The 17,673-nt window shown below is 42.0% G+C and overlaps 1 protein-coding gene and 1 long non-coding RNA gene across 3 annotated transcripts in view; one reads left to right on the forward strand and one right to left on the reverse strand.

Moving 5' to 3' along the window:
* Window positions 1-9,720, reverse strand: part of pkn1b (protein kinase N1b) — a 34,826-nt gene extending 25,106 nt beyond the window's left edge. Inside the window, exons 1-2 of one of the 2 annotated variants that reach the window (XM_084370455.1) lie at window positions 9,452-9,720; window positions 9,128-9,294 (exon numbers count right to left, since the gene is read on the reverse strand). In XM_084370455.1, coding sequence (XP_084226581.1) covers window positions 9,128-9,154 — 27 coding nt within the window. In that variant the 5' untranslated portion in view covers window positions 9,155-9,294; window positions 9,452-9,720. Of the gene's footprint in view, window positions 1-9,127 lie in introns of both variants that reach the window. The other variant, XM_084370454.1, reaches the window with a different exon arrangement.
* A 1-nt stretch (window position 9,721) lies between these two features.
* LOC311267396 lies at window positions 9,722-11,329 on the forward strand. The gene is made up of 2 exons (XR_014623833.1): window positions 9,722-9,797; window positions 10,923-11,329. It is a non-coding gene; the product is annotated as an uncharacterized lncRNA (long non-coding RNA).
* Window positions 11,330-17,673: the final 6,344 nt, after the last annotated feature.

The raw sequence follows: 17,673 nt of genomic DNA on the forward strand, positions 1-17,673 counted from the left end.
TTACATGCTTTATGGCAGATGCTTTAGTCATGCAGTAGTCATACATGCAGTATGTTCCCAAGTCACCTACAGCGGTCAGGAGGGGACACGGGGAGCGGAAAGAGCCCCGCTATGTAATGGCATGGTCGAGCAGGCATGTTGGTAATGGACATGGAAAGCAGATTAAAAATGATTATGGCAGAAGGGCTGAGGGGGATAAGAGGTCCATTCTATAATGCAGATGATTATCCCTCTTTACTGATGCTGTTGATTACGATAGCGTGGCACTTTTAAAACACAGGGTAAGTGGAGGAAAAACACACACGCTGCACACATGTTTACAGATCTGTGTTATTTTAATTACAGTAAAATGGTTAATGAAATCAAGACCCCATTAGTGAAGGCAATGAGCTTCTAGGTCATTGTAGTTCACACACAGCAGTGGCTCATCTGCACATCCCCAGAAAATTTCCATTTCCATTTGTGACAGCTGTACTACATTCAGTCCTCCACTGCGCTCACACTACAGGACTTTTAAAATCCTAACCGATCAGGTTGCATCACACACGAAGAGAATCTTCACAGATGTTCTTCTCTCTAATCTCAAACCTGCACACAATACACAACTTGAAAATAATGGTGCAACACACACTACAGGATTTTGTTAAGATTATCGTGCCAGGGGGAGCGGTGCAGCGCCTCACGTGATCCCCCTCACTTGATCTCAAATGTAAACAAATAGAGACAACTTGCTGTAGTAACTTCAATACTTTGCATTGAGAAAAAAAGCAGGAGAAGCACGTCTAGATGATAAAATGGTCGGGGTGATGCGGTCAACAAAGGCTGTCTATTCTTCAATGAGAAAACGAGGTGAGACTTTAACTGTTGGTTTTATTTTCTGTCAACAGCAGTATGCAAACTAACGTTTGCCTCAAGTGCTAGGTTTGTTTACCGTATCTTGGCAACACAGTCAGCTGCTCCAGGATATCTCTTTCATTGGCTGTTGTGAAAGAAATGACGTAATGACAATCACTGTCGTCCGGACTTTGAATCCTAGATATCAAACATGTTCGATATTTATCAGGGTGGCCCTGATGAGTCTGTAATCCGGACACTCCTGTAATGTGAGCCCGGCCTGAGGTAGACAACAGTTTGTAGGTTGGAATTATTTCATATTCTTAATAAATCCAGTACGAAGACTAAAACCAACAGTGTTTTAGGCCATCCTAGTATTCAGTCTGAAGAATTAAATTCTTTCCTACTCTTCCTACATCTTCCTACGTTTAATTTGTTTGAAAGTAAAAAAGTCTCAATAGCTACAGCTACTCACTGTAGTCTGGAACAAATGTTACTCAAACAGGAGTAACAACTGTATAATGCATTTGTTGGGGACTATATTTTGATGCACTAGAGAATATTTATGGCCGGATGGTGTATGTGGGATCAGCTCAAAATAAACTACAGTGCAAACACTGAAGGAACAGTGTGCAACAGTGTGGCTCATTGTTTTTTTATTTTTTTTTTAATAGATTTTAGCTACACGTCGATGGACTGCTGTAAAATTTGGTCCATTACCATATCCTCCCACTGGCCCCATAAAGATTAACTGTAATAATTTTGTTGATTTGTTTACTGTTCAATTAGCACAATCATTAGGTCCAAATGGTCAAATCAGCCTCAGTGACATTGTTAGCATGTTAATACGCTGAACATTGTGATAATGGTAAAAATATTTTAACAGCTAGACATCAGTAAACATCTGTACTATAGTGACGTGAGATGTCTCCACAGAGCCCAAAGGATACAGAGGTACCCACTGCCATACCACCAGACTACAGAGCAACTTTATTCCTTGGGCTGTGAGACGACACGATTCATTCCCCACTCCACTTTATAAAATATAGTTTTGTTTTTTCTGTCATGTAGCATAAAAAGACTCAAACCTAGTTTTGTTTTGCAATGCTAGTGTTGTGAAATGATAAACAACTGTACATTGTAAACTACGTATACTATACAGCATTATACAATTATTTTTGAAGGATTAATTCACTATTATGTTTGGTCATTTCATGGAATATATTGTCATTTAGAAAAAACTAGCAGCCTTATCCATTAAAATGAAAGGCATGAACATTCAGAAGCAAATATAGCAAGCTACGCTTCATAATGAGCCCAAAATTAGAGTCATGTGAAAGAAGAGGATCAAGACAGAGCTCATAATACTGCTATACTGCCAGTAACAAATCACATGGCAGCAGCTGCAAAGAAGACAGTTGGTAAAGTCCCAAAACTACCAGCCACACATCTCTTCAGAACTTTCTCTTTTCTGTCTATTCCCTGGACTTCCCCCTGAAGATGCAGCATCCTATTCATTACAGACTATTAATACTCCTCCAGTTACAACTCCCATAATCCCCTGCGCATTATTGGTGCTGGGTAAAAAAAAAAAATCACAATGGCGTCTGGCTGCTATTTGTGCCTCAGTATCCCACTGTTCCAGCAGTCCAGCCTGAGAGACTTTAATAACAACAATGGCTGCAGTTTGGGTTACATTTGGAAGGGCAGGCTTGTTGTTGGACTACCTGTCTGTCTCCCTGTCTCAAGTAGGTAATAATAGCTGTTTTTTCCCCTGTCTGTCTCACTTTTACGACCTCTGGGCTGACAGGAACAGACAGTCCACTGTTGAGGGCGGCATCACAGCCGAGTGCGCCGCCACTCTGGTGAAGCCTCAGGTCTGTGCTCCCCTTAAACCCAACACCACTCCCATAGCACAACACAGAGGCTATCACATGACCTATGCACAGTGGCGGGATAACTCATCTCATGTGCCTCAGGTGTAACCACAATCAGGTCACACAGCACAGGTTCCTCTATTTCTTTCTGCATCAGTTTCTAACTAGAGACCATCTTATGATGGATTCACACCAGCTGCGATAGACATGTTGATGTTCTGACCCATGAGTACTGTGTACTACACACCCATCTTCAAACTCAGCCTTCATTTTGATCTCAACTACACAACTATAAAGTTTTGTGACCGTGTCTTGCCCTGTTGTAATGCTATATATAATTCACGGACAGACTGTAGTAGTTCCCATTACAATAGGCATCTCCAGGACCACATTTTGCCATGATTTAAACATTTAATGGAGCAAAGTTAACTTAAAAACATGGTTGAAGGACAATCAGCTAAAACACACTGAATACAGACAGTATTGGGCCCTAGTTTTTGGTTGGGAATTTCTTATACTAATGAACCTTCTGTTTAAAACCTCTTTTTTTAATGTTGGCATTGCTGTCTGTGCCCTATTGGGAATTTAGTGTTGCTTTTCAGGTGTTTATTTCAGGGTGTTTTTCAAACTACAACTCATCGTTTTCCTCTGTAACCTACGCATCCGTACCAAGCTCCACCAAGAAACTATAGATTAAAGTTAGTTTTAAGTTAGATCTGGTACAATATATATATTTTGCATTGTCCCTCCTAAATAAACAAGAGAAGTCTGGTATCCAGCTGCCAGGTGCTGCCATCTCTGAGTAGCTGCCTCCTTCAGTTAAGGCCTGGTCACACCATGGAGTGTCACAGCTAAATTAATCTGTGTGTGTTTCTCGAAATATTTAGTTTTAAAGGCTTGGTGATGTATGGATTACTGTACCTGATGAGCCAACCACTTACGTGATAGCCAGCAAGGAACATGCCAGTGCTAATTAGTCACAAAAGTTCCTCTTGCTTCATCGTTCACTTTGGAAATACGGTCAACTGCGCAAACTGCATCTGCTGATAAAGATCATAATGATGATCCAGAACAGGTACTCAAGGGATCTAGTAGCGAGGTTGTTTTCTCGATTTTTTTTTATTAACAATTTAATATCTAATTACCATCCATAATTTTAAGTCAAATGTTTGAAAGGGTCAATATCAAAACAAAATATCAGCACATCTTCAGTTTAAGGCACTAAATCAATGATATCATGTTTGATTTTGTCAGTATCGATCAGCTCTACTTATATGCTATTCTGCTGATTCAATATGAAACCTCTTCTTGTTTGCCCTTTTTACCTCAGAGTGAGGACAAACACCACAGCGTAAGCTATTTCACAAGCAGAGCTGAGCCTCAGTGCCCACTGGCATTACAAAACTACTTTAACAACCAATCAATGCCTGTTTCTCAGGCGAACACATGGCTCCTAAATGGCTCCCTTCCTTTGTGACCTTCCTATCCTCGAGTCATACTGAGAGAAATATCATTTCCAGATTGAATTTGCGATATGTTGCTCACCCAGCGTAACACCAATTCTATAACTTGTCCTTCTTAGCAGCACATTCTTCAATCCTGTAATACCGCAATCCCTTAAAGCTCTAAAACACACAACCAGCTTAGAAAAAGCCAAAATGTAGCTCAGCAAACGTAACCAGTGCAACCAGTAGTAAGTCTATCCTTCACCAGGATCTCTGTTGTATTTTGTTATTTTCTTCCTCCTTTTGGCTTGGTGATAACTAATCCTCTGAAAGCTTGGTGGATGGATGGTATATAGTAACAACAGCTGGTGTTCAGACTGGTTAGCTAAATGGAAATGGGCCTGATGAAAGGTCAGTAGAAGCAGCCATTAGTCCAGCATGAAAACACAGGGAATCATGGACACCAGCCTGAAGGGATACTTTGAATTTTTCAGATTTTTTTCTCCACATTGGCATTTTAGATATCAGCAGTCCTCCTTGGCACTAACTGGGTCCGCTCGACTGCACCCTAATGAGCGAGCTTAGGGCTGGAGGCACTCATCAGGTTTATTGATGAATGCCATTAAGATGTCCCGTCAATGCATCAAATCTGTGTTACAACAGATACAAGCTTGTCTACTGGTGTGTCTGGGAGGAGAGACAGATTTTTGCAGACACAGTGTAATCCTGGATTCAGGCTGGATGGACTGGATGTGGGGGTGGGGGGGTGGTTGTATATGTGTGTGAGTCTGACTGAGGGCACTAATGCTACCCTCGTAGGAGGTCAGAGACACAGCGAAGTCCACAGTCGCCTAATCCTATTATCGATAGCAGTGGCAGCTGGAGATAAACATTGTGGTGAATGTGATGCAAGACATTACTGTGTATTATAACATATATGGGACCATCAGACCTCGGCATGTAGTGCTTCTAAAATCAAAAGTCTTCCGATGCCATTAAAGAAATGGACAAAGTTGCCTTTGCTCTTTTGCATGATCAATAAAAAAGTCATTTGGTCGGGATCTCTGCTGCTCACCACTGAGTGAAGTATCAGCTCCTCTGACTTACAGATAATAACTACAGGAAACTAACAGAAATAAAGAATTCATGAGCGGGCGGCCACAGAGTGTATAAGCTACCTCAAAGTGTATGTTATGTTATCGGCTCAGTGCAGAGCTCATATCCTCAGCAGGAGACTTGATTTACATTCCTTAAAGTCATCTGAAGGTGGAAGAGGGCCAGCATTAATGTGAGAGCGGCAAACGAGATAGAGAGGGCAGAAAAACACTAACAGCTAAGATACACTTTACACTGATGGTGACACTGATGGCCTCCTTCTGTGCATATATGAATAATGTGTTTTTAAAAAAAGCAAGGGGGAGGAAGTAGGAGAACATAGACAGGGTCATGTCAGCTATTTTCCTCTGTGCGCCCAGCAGTCTTGACCTCGAATAGGAGGCAACAGTAAAGGCTTGGTGAGGTATTCAGGAGAAATAAAAGGGAAGTGTGCGATGAAGCCAGCTCAATCAGCACACCGCTGTGCCTCGGTCCAGCCTATCATCATTACCAACATGGCCCCTTGATCTCAATCAGTCGTTGCTCGCTGCCTGTCCGCTGGCCTGCAGTAATGATGACTGAACCACTGTCACTGTGACAGAGGGAGGCCGAATTCATCAGACCAGTTCAGGCAGTTCAGGTATTCGTCAAAGTCTTATAGATTCAGTCATCTGGCCAAATGTGTCATTGACACCGCAGGGCAGCAGAAATCTACAGTTAATTGTGCTGTATATGGCTCATGGGCTACTGTAGTTCAATGTAGTGATGATGAACAATACGAAAAATCTTAAACAGATATTGAGCAAAAAGATGCATTTCACTCATTTCTCACATTGAGTTAATTTACTTATGGTGAGAAGCGAGAACAGCACTACTGACTCTGAAAACATTATGACCTCTGTGATTCTGGAGGGAGCGTTTTAAAGTCTGAGAAAGTAGCCCTGATGTTGCCATCTTGGGTCAGGGTGTGAAGAATGCAAATGTATCACCGAAAGCCTGCTTTACAAACCGTCACACTGTTTATGGAAGACGTGGGCGTTTACTAGACAGGTTAAGTCTAACAAAAGATCCTACTAAGTTGCAATATGTGAAATGCAGTATCCAGTGTTTTTGGATCTTGACAAGAGCTTCAGCTATTAGTCAAACAAACGTCACTTTCGGCAAATCATGCTGCCTACATTACCCATAATGCACCCCACCTACTGAGTGACATAATTTGAGGAAATTGATCAGATGACATGCAGCTTCCTCTGGAGCCACCAAAGGCTTTATGACTATTTTCACAAAGGCAGTAGTACCCCCCAAGACCTTTAAACACACTTTATACAAATCTTTGAAATTTGTGGAGATCCCTTTAAATATGACGGCCTTACACACTGGACACTACAGGAAGCACTATACGGCCCATATTAGCTATTACTGCTCCAGTGCCAAAATAGGCAGTACAGCTTTCCAAGAAACACTGGAGGCTCCCTCTCCGTTCAGGGAAACTAAATGTCAAGGAAGAAGTCAGTTTTTACTCACAACAAATGATTCAGCAGTGTCAAATAGACTGTGTGAAGGATGGAGTGTGAACGAGCTGATCTGGAGAACTGGGAAACACTGCCTCGCAATTATTTTTTTTTATACATTTTTGCACCAAACCCACACAGGGCTGGATACAGGAAATATGAGTGGTCCATTGTTTTAATTACATGCAGTCACACATCAATTAATAATCCTTCTTGTAACACTGTTTTTCATTCAGCTGTGTAGACCTGTAGCAAATCGAAGGTTTTAAAATTGACTAAATAAACTACAATGTCCACTGCTCATGCTCTGTTTAGCTGTGTGAAAAGGTTTGTGACAGTAATGTGCCGTCTCCTGGCATGAGCTGAACCGGCCATAAATTTTTAACGCTTCCCTCCGCTGCGTCCTGGATCGGGCTGACACCAGAGTGACTGTAACCTAACCCCTCTACATCAGACCTGAGGCTCTGACACCACAACGCCTTCCATGACTCACCCCTGACTCCACCCAGAGGCCACTGTCTGGTCACAAATGGGAAATCGTTGCATTTAATTTTGGGAAATCTAGTTTGTATCAAGGCTGCAGAGGAGGCCATGGCTGTAGTAATTGTATCAGTGAAATGGTGTTTATCCACTTTTGTGTGTGAAATAAAATTGTTAGAAGGTCACACTGGTAATGGAGGTACAGTCCTACTCTGGCCTGGAAATATCCGGTTTGTCCACTGGCTCTTTGTATATGTTGGCCACTGAATGAAGTCACAGCGGCGGCACAGACATTCAGGACAGCAGCAGCACTCCTTTGTTGTAATATTATTCTGCTTTACATTTGCTGGTTAATAACTATCATAATAAAGAAAGTGCAGGCTGCTGTACAGTTTTCTCCAAGTGCTTCAAATGCTTTGTGTATTTATTGTCACAACTGTGTCAAACAAAGTTTATCAAACTGCTGTCTTTCCTGCTATTTGAGTTGATCAATAATAACAACAGCGTTCAGTGGTGGAAAGTATCTTACTTACTAGTTCTGTACTAAAGTATACTTTTGAGGCACTTATACATATGTATTTAGATGTTATTCTACTTTCTACTTTCACTCCAACACAATTCAGAAACATTTTACTTTTTACTCCGCTGTGTTTATTTGACAGGAGAAGTTAGTTACTGGTTATTTTTCTGTTTTATATTTTGTATTGAAAACACAGTAAGCTTATTATTAGTTCAAAGCGATGTTTCTCAACGCTTATGTCATTCCACCCACAAAGCAGAGATTAGCGAAAACACTTGAAAACGAATAAAAAGTTGCCTTTTCTTTACACGACCCCATTGACTACCTCTGAAGGGCCCTGATGCCTTGGCTGAGTGCCAGTGAGCTCCCTCATTATTAAGAACATAAACTAGCTTCATCTCGACCAGCTACAACAGTGAAATGCTCCTTGAACAGCTGTGCGTCAGTATTAACGATGAAATGATGTCATTTTTCTGTAGATTGAATACCTTTGAAACTTTAGGTACATTTTGCTGATAATACTTTTAGGGGAATTTCCATGATTTGTACTCGTAATGTGAGTATCTTTGGTTTTAATACTGTCACTTAGGTAAAGGATCCTACAGTGTTTAGATGACAGTTACCAAATCTGGTCTAATTTTGTCTAACAAATTGTGTGGTTCAGGTGTGGGAGCAATGGCCAGGGCATTTGGGAACCAAAGGGAGGTTCATTTAAGGGGCACTTGTCAATCAGTTTACTCATCATGGGGGGTAGAGCTGAAAAGATTATTAGATAAACAGCAAAATAATCTGCAACTTTTTATATAACAGATTGATAGTTCAAGTCAGCTTCTTAAACTGTGAGGATTTGTTGCTTTTCACTGTTTTATACTTTGCAAATCATTCATCAACTAATTGATCAGAATAGTACATTCATCAATTAGCAAGTTGTTAGCTGTAACTCTTACATCAGTCGTGAACATGGCTATCTTTCCCATATTTACAAATCTGCAATTTAATAACAGATGCCTTACAAATTTGGTGTTTGGACTTGAGATGGGTATTTATCAGGCATAGAGGGTCTCATGAAAGACTATCTAGCTGCATCAAGGGAACTGTAGGAGTTAGCATTTTTGGAACTTGACCTTCAACTGCAGCTTCAATTTTCACCTTTCTTATTCAATAATCTGTATTTGGCAAATACCCTGACTTTACTGAAGTACATCATCAAAACAATAGTTTGAGTATTTCCATCACAGACCTCCTCCCACCACTACAACATCTCCAGATGTTTCCCACATTTGACCTTTACAAACACAAGTTTATGGACTTGAAGCTCCAGCAGTCACATTAACACAATAACAGAGCAGAAGTTGGTAAACTCACTTGTAGCTCGTTGTTATTGGCCATCATGTGCAGCGCGGCCAGCCAATTAGATGCGACGCCAGGTGACTTCTATTAATGTTTCTCTCACTTTACAGCCGTCAGATCATCGTAGAAATCACATGTGAAGTCCTCCAGTGGTTACCACAAACAGTCCAGCGTTGGATGTCCTGTGTGATTGTGGGGGAAAAGACAGTCAACAGTCCCGGTGAAGATGCAGTGTGATGTACCGACTTGTATGAAAAACAAGTGAATCAAACGTTAACATCGTGACGTTTGGGGGCACGACAGAGGAGCAGGCGAGCCGAGGAGAGAGACCATCATCACCTCCTGACAGCAGGATGTCAACTCTTGGACTCTGATCTGCATCACGCAGTGCAGTCTGTCCTGTAGTAGTGTGAGTGCGACCACTGCTGCTGCTCCTGCGGGCTGTCTTCTCATCCTCAGGGAGAAAAACACTGTGAGGAAACCCGAAACCCGCCAGGATCACCGCCACACTCCGCTCTGCAGAATACAACACACTGAGGCCATCTTCCCCGCGGCGGTGCACTCCTGCTCGGCTCTGCGGAAAGCTGTGAGCCGGCGAGTGATGCTGGGGAGGAGGAGGGCACAAATGTTAAGTCGGTTTCACAACAACACCAGGCACTTCCGGTCACAGCCTTCAACATAAAACGTCTGTATATCAATTTACTAAGTCGAAACGTTATACAACTAAAATAGGAAACACAGTTCCGCTGCGTTTTCTAGTTGGTTAAGTTAGAGAGAAAATGTTGGTTAGCTATTAAGCTACACAAGGCTAATTCTTATTAAAACTAGCTAGGGTTATGTTACTCAGGGAAACAGTTAAGCTAGCAAAGTAACCGCTAACGTGCTAAACAAATTACAACAAATTTACTTACACACATAGTAACAAAGGCATTTGTTGTGGTAATTAGAAGTCCTCTTCATACAATATAAAACTAAATAAACCACATTTTTATGACAAAAACAAACGAAGTATTTTGTCTGACCTGATTACAGAAGACTTTAGAGGAGTTTGGGGTTCACCACTCAAGTCTGTTGTTGCACCCACACAGTCCCAGCCTGGAAATGAATGATACCAAATTTATACCGGTTTGGCTGACTGGGTCGTCCTTTGTTCACAGTGCTGTGGTTCTATCCCCAGGCCCGTCCACATGTTTCCATGGGCAGGGGCATAGCAAGAAATTCTGGAGCCTGTACATAAGATTGTTTAATGGGCCCCTCCCATGCAGGGCCGTCGATAGTCTCGCTTGTGCCCGGGACAAGATGATCTCCAAAGGCCTCTCCAACAAATTATTTAAATGGTCAGAGATTATTTAAAGGTGCTTTTTAGGGGCCTCTCATGACCCAGGGCCCGGGAAAACTGGTGTGTCAACAAGGCTTTCCACAAACAGGCCAATGAAAAGACTGATGTATGGACATAAAAAGCGAGACACTAGTTTTATTATATGCCTGCTATTGATGATGCATTAAATATCAACTGTTAAAAAGTGAATAATAGTATGAGTCCTGTTTTAAGGAAGAATACTTTTTACTAAGTAAGTAGTGTAACTTAGACTGTCATTTTAATAGCTGTAAGTAATAGTCTTACTTATAATTGAGTAGTATTTTTATTTTTATTATAATAATGTAACTGTACTGTTCAGCACTCTTTCCACCACTGATCAAAAGTCAGTATTTTTGTACCATTGTGTGTATTGGACCTGATGAGGCGTGGCTTTTATTTTGAAAGCAACACATTTCATCCCGTGCTCTTATTGTGGCTTCCTGTGTCCAGCTTGACGCAGCTGTGGATGGGCTCAGATCTCTGCGGCAGCCGAGCGCCCTCCTGCCTCCACCTGAGACCTGTTGATCATGACAGCACAGTAGACCGGCCTGTTGCTAGCTAAATGTGTTAGCTTCACTGCTTATGAAGTGGGGTCAATTGAGATATTCACAATTTGTATCATATAGCCCTAGTGTAGCTAATTTATACAGCTTCTTCACTGATGTTTTAGAAGACATTTGTGCCTTTGAATCCCACAATCTAAGCTCAAAGTGTAAGAGTAAAACAGTTTGTCTTTTTTTTATGAATCTACATGTACTAAGAGATTATTGCACTGGATGTTCCCTGTGCTAAACTGAGCTGTGGGCCCCCCGTTCATGTGTAGAATTGAAGATGTGCCCATTAAAGTTTTAATAATGTGAGGTGTTGTGTTCTTGAGCAGCTCAGCAGGGTGAACATCTTCTCTCTCAGGAGCTTGCTATTAACAAATAGTCTTTCCACCAAAATGCTATCATAACATTTATACGTCATACTCACATTTGTTCTCTCGCGTAGTGTCAGATGGTGCTCATCTGCTGTCAGCAATTCAGCACAGAGAGGAAACCCAACCAGCCTGCACTGCACATTACTACAGAAGATGGATGAATGAAGGCCTTATTGCCACTAGAGGAATTTGCCATGTGTGAGAAGGCCGCGGCAACAATATGACCTCTGTATTACTGGATTCTGTCACAGACGGAAGCAAGAAACGCCCTGAACTGACGCAGGAAAAGGAAATGCACCAATTCACTCATTCTCATGTGTTCATTACACTGTCAATGACATGGGTAGACTGCAGAAAAGGCACGGAAAGCTAAATTTGGAGCATCTTTGACCCTTTAACACACAATCAGTTTGATTTAGTTGATTATGGCTTATTTATACTGTTGATGTTGTTCTGCTACTGTATTGTTCTGGTCCTTGGTTATGATGTCTGCAAACAAACCGTCCTTTATCAGATGATAAAGTATGGAACTGAATTCATCCCCTCTGACACCATGAGGTTGATACTTGATGGTGAACCATGATGTTTGCTAGTCAACTCTCACACCTGATTTAAATAACAGTTTTTACTTCCAGTAATCATCTTCCTCAAAGGTTCATGATATGTGTGTTAGTGGCAGATGATGTCACAGAGTCAGAAATGTGCAGCAGTAATTAATAGATTGTTCTCACAGCAGACATTTTAACTTGTCAAGGCAGGAAAAGCACTGGTGGAATTTCCTGGATCAATGATGGCTTCACTTCATTTAGGTGAGCTAGTTACAGTGTCACGGCAGCCATATTGACATGAAATAGAAGGTAAACACAGGTTTAATTAATGACAAGTAATGAAGGTTCCATTCCATTTAGTGTAGCAGAGATTTTGTAGCGAGCCAACATGCACAATAGCAGCACCTGGACTCTGTTTGACTTGAATGGAACAGAATCTGAATTAGTATGATTGGGAACACCTGTTTACTCTACTGTTTTATGTCAAAATGGCTGCTGTGGGAAAGGTCTGTTGTGCACGCTCACTCACTGGCATGACGTGATACTTAATAGAATCGAGCAACCGTTAGCATCATTAGTCACACCTGTGCTTTTCCTGCTTTGAATGTCTGCTGTCAATTGTGAAAACTCAGTGTGAACATGTCTCTAAAAATCAAATAAATTAGCTACTGTAGTTTTAACTAGTTTATCATTGTTCACTTTAGTGAAGTGTTTCCCAATCTAAAGGTCAGTCACCTCCAAAGCATCACCAGATACATCAGTTATTTGAAGCACACTGTGACTTTTAAAAGAAGAAATGAGACATTCTCTCTCTCACAAACAAAAAATGAATCCATGAGCAATAAAAGGCCCTTGCTCAGCTTAACTTAAGGGGATTTGCAGCTATGGCCCTTATTTGGTCTGAAGCTTATTTTTGCCACAAACATGAAACCTGATAAGGAGCATCGGCTGCTTTTTTTGTAAAGGGTCCAAAAAATATGGATGCAGTTTGTGTGCACCCACTTGAGTAAATGTGAGTACTTTCCACCACTGATCTCTGTCATTATTGGACAGCCAAAGTACAGAGAAAGACAGCAATGTGTTAGACTACCAGTATGCAGAACTAAACTCTGTAACTGAAGTTCATACTTTACTGAAGTAAATTGGACTCTAAGTAGAAGAGATAAGGATGCTGTCATTAGAGGCATACATTTACAAAGCTTTCTAGAAAACCCCCGTCAGCAAGGAAGCTGAGTGCCTCCTTATCTTTTCTTTTTCCTGTGAAAAAATACATATGCATGCAGATAGTTGCTGTTGACGCCTGTTGTTCTGTGACTAAAAAGATCTGAATCATTTCAGTATTATTGTCAGTGTGTATGACAGTAGAACAACCACTCTATTATTTCCTTGCTTCTGTCTAGTAGATTGACATATGCACCATAACACGAGCATGGACAACAGATTTCAAGCAACTTTATTTCATATTCGGAGCAGTTATTCTTCACATTTTTATACTGAAATCCATTTGGCCACTGGCACAACAACAGCACAAAAGGTTTTTTTTCCGATACAAAAGAAGATAACCAACATTCACAAAACAAGACAATTAAAAATGTAAACACTTAAATTGTATATTAATCGTATGATATGTAAACGAATTGCAAAGCTACACAAGAATATCAATGTAAAGGAGCTTGAGGCACTGTAGACTCTATTATTAAAACAATATAGATGCACATATAGGTTCACTCATAAAAGCATGCATTGTTATTGTTGTTGTGCTTGGTCACACATATATAAGGTAGTAAATTGTGATAAACTTGTAAAAACTCTTCGATATGATCATATATAGCAGCATACAGAATCAGTGGCTACGTTCACATGCACAGTGTGGCTGCAGTATAAATTTTTGATTGATTTAGAAAACTATAATATATAATGTCATAAATATTAATTTAGGATCCATTTAACTCCTCAGTTTCATATAAAATTGTGCATTTTTAGTAATATTAGCGGTGCATAAAAGCGTATAAGTTAATAGATCTGAATAGAAAACACAGATCTGATGATTTATTGTAAATCAACATCACAGTGACATTGCACATGGAGCGTCGGGGTTGGTGTCTCTCTCATGCAGCCAACAGGTGGCGGTGTTGTTTTGTATTTCTGCAGTCTCCAGACTGACCTCACCTACCTCGTGCAGACACAAAGAGACAGACACAGGTGCTTTTTCTCTCTACACACCAGACATTTAAAGTCACAGTTATTGAAAAGAGACATCCTGATCAGAATATGTAAATATGTATATTGCACAAATCACGAGGCAGAGCAAAATATTTGGAGAGTGTGTATAAAACAGTCTTATGTTATAGTGAACACATACAGTTATAAGTAATGAGCATGGGCAGAGTGTTGGTACTCGACTACCTCCCACCATCCTCCACCCTCCCATCCCCACACCCCCCCTACTGGTGTGCCTTGCCAGAGTGGTGCATTGTCTCATCTCAGACATCCTCCTTTCTCTCCCACCATGACATCATCGGTAACCTCGGAGACTCCCTGAGTACTGACCGACCCAGGAAATGAGGTTACAACTTTGGAATGTGAGAGGGGAAGACAACAACCATACCCCTCTCCCCCCAGCCCACCACCACCGCCACCAGCACCCTCACCCCCATCAGTCCAGCACCCTCCTGGCCTTCCCTCCCCATGGCAGCGGAACAAGGAGGGCCTTCTTCTCTCTCATGCCCCGTCTTCCTCCATGACTGACGACTCTATTAAATCCATGGAAACCTGGTTGTCCAGTGAAGTCACTGTAGCATTTACTGACCAGAGACCAGTGGATGTGGGTGGGTGGGCGAGACGGTGTGGGCGGAGGGGGTAGTATCACATCATCATCTACACACAGGCCTTTTCACACTACACTCCTATCTGACACACACAATAGGTTTTTCACACTTCACTATGAGGATTTTGGGTCCACGAATATGTAAATCTAAAAACAGTACTGCAACTTACCTGTATAAATACTTTGGCCTACACGATAAATAGAGGGAAGAAGAAGTGCAATATGTCATAGCTCAATCTCTCATTTGAGAGGGTGACCAGTATTTGGTCTCAGCATCTGGTTGTGATATATATAAAAGAGAATATACAGTGGAGCGCAGCCCCACACAACACAAGACGACAGTGTTTCTACAGCAGTGCATTTCAGAGTAAGACAGCAGAGGACTGTGCTTTCTGGTGAGGAAACATGCTCTAATGTGAGGTTACGCTGTGTGATATGCATGGAATCAATAACACGGTGCATCTGTTCTAATGAGAGAAAGGATGTTGCTCTGAAATCAATTTTGAAGTCAAGTTTGGATGGTCACATGATGACGTGACTTGTGATGGGATAAAAAATGGTATGAATTAATCTATTATCCTTAAGATCCCTCTATGGCTTCAGAAATAACTGCTTTGTGTGATATGTTTCACAGGAATGTTATTTTCTTCCAATATAAATACAAATCTGACGTAAAATGTAAGTCTTGTGGTGTATTGCATTGTGCATTATTAAAGAAATAGTTTGATATTTTGGGAAACAGGCTAATTTGCTTTCTGGCGGGCAGTTTGATGAGATTGATGCCACTGGTTAGCTTAGCTTAGCACAAAGAATGGAAACAGGGGTAGCTGCTAGCCTGGCTCTGTCCAGAGGCACCAACATCCACCCACCAGCACCTCTAAAGCTCACTAATTAATACCCAAAGTGTAAAAATGTCAAAAGGGTTATGGGCCGGACTCTTTTTTTGGGGGGCTTGGAGCAGTAACTTTGAGTCTGTCGCTCAATAACCGCTCCCTTTCAAACGGTGAATTGTTATTACACGTTGATTTTAGTTAAATTAATTATTAATTTAAAAAAAAAAAAGGTATGATGTGTTAATTAGTGAATTGTAGAGGTGCTGGTAGTCAGACTGCTACATTTGGACAGAGCTAAGCTAGCTGTTTCCCCCTGTTTCCAGTTTTCATGCTAAGCTAAGTTCATCAGCTACAGTGTCACACATGTCAGTGTCGTACAAGACTGAGAGGTATCATTCTTCTCTTCCTACTCCCTCTCCACCAGAAAGTGACTGTTATTTCCCAAAATGTTAAACTATTCCTTTATTGGGTTTGCTCATTGGTTGATCAACTTGTTGATTAGTTGTCTTCAGTGCTGGGTCTCCACCTCCACCACAGTCCAGTCTCCAGGCGGGGAGCTGCTCTGGCTGTCTGGGGAGTAGCTGCTGACGGAGGTGACCGTAGCAGCAGGAGGGCTGAACTGGGGCAGCAGATTGGGCCACATGCTGCTCTCCAAGGGGCTTAAGGTGCCTCCAGTCCCCACAGGGAGGAGGAGGAGAGGAGGGCAGCCTCTGTCTCCAGACAGCACCAAGGTCTGGTTAATGAGCTGCTGGACCATGTCCACCTTCTTGTTCCATTCCAGTTCCTGTGGAGGCACTGGACGCAGCTGCCTCTGGAAATCCTGTGTGACGCTCATGGCGGATGGCATCCTCTTCCCTCCCACCTGTTTGTTCCTGTTGTGCTCTCCTCTGGCCTCGTCCTCCTCATCGCTGGTTTCCATGGCTTCATAGATGGTGCAGAGCCCAGAGGACGGGGACAGCATGACTCCAGTTGGGCTCCTCCTCAGCTGCTGCTGCTGTTGGATCTGTTTCTGCTGCATGCGGTACTGCTGCTCCAGCTCCAGCTGCCACTGCAGAACCTGCCTGCGGTGCCGGTGCTCCTGCTGCTGCTGTTGCAGCTGCAGTTGGAGGAGCTCCCTGCGCTGCTTCTCCAGCTGCTTCTGCTGCTCCAGCCTCAGCCGCTCCTCCTCCAGCCACTGCTTCTTCTGCCTCTCCTGCTCTTGACGGTGCTGCATCTCTCTCAGCTTCTCTTGGTGCTGCTCCAGCTTCCTTAACTGTTCTCCCCCAGGGCGACTTTCAGTTATGGTCTCTATCAAAGGAGGAGGGCATGGGATCCTGGTGAAATGTGCTGCAATAGTTGGATCAATGGGCCTCCTGTTGCCTGGGACCAGCGCCAAGTAGTGGCCATTGGCTATTGGAATAGCAGTGGTGTGGTTTTGGTTCCAGTTGTTTTCCTGGGAGTGTGTTCGCAGCTTGTAATCTTCATCCGCTTCATGTTTCTTCAAGTCTCCTGTGAGACAGTCAAGATCACTTGGTGCATCCATTAGAGATGCATGCATCAAACAGAACGGGTGGTACAACAACAGGGACCAGGACGAAGAGGGTTCAGGAGATTTGACAAGAGGTGTAACGAAAAAAGAAAGGGGCTTCAAAATAAAGTGACATCCACGATAAGGTAAGGTAGTTACTGCATGATGTTTTCTCTCAGAAGTTGCATTTTCTTTAATATATAACCATATTTTTCCTCTTGATTGCTTTAATAATGTAAACTACAGCACTAGGTATCACACTCATATCTGCTGCTTTATGCACTTTAAATACGTGGGTTACCATGCAAGACAGCAGTCATATACATAGTACAGTACGGACAACAGGTACTTGAAGAGACATATGAAAACATGGAAGACTAAACCGACAAATACATGACAAAAATTGACAATACTAAAGTATTGTATGGTGTAAAATGTCCAAAATATAATAAATGTGCTAGTCCCGTGCCATGCGTAATCACCAAGTCATGATTTTATTATGCTAACTTTATATTTTCAAAAAGAAAAGAAGTGGTGATCCGAAACACAATGCAGAAACAGGAC

This window comes from Pagrus pagrus, assembly GCF_965226575.1.
Source record: "Pagrus pagrus genome assembly, chromosome: 13".
NCBI lineage: Eukaryota > Metazoa > Chordata > Actinopteri > Spariformes > Sparidae > Pagrus > Pagrus pagrus.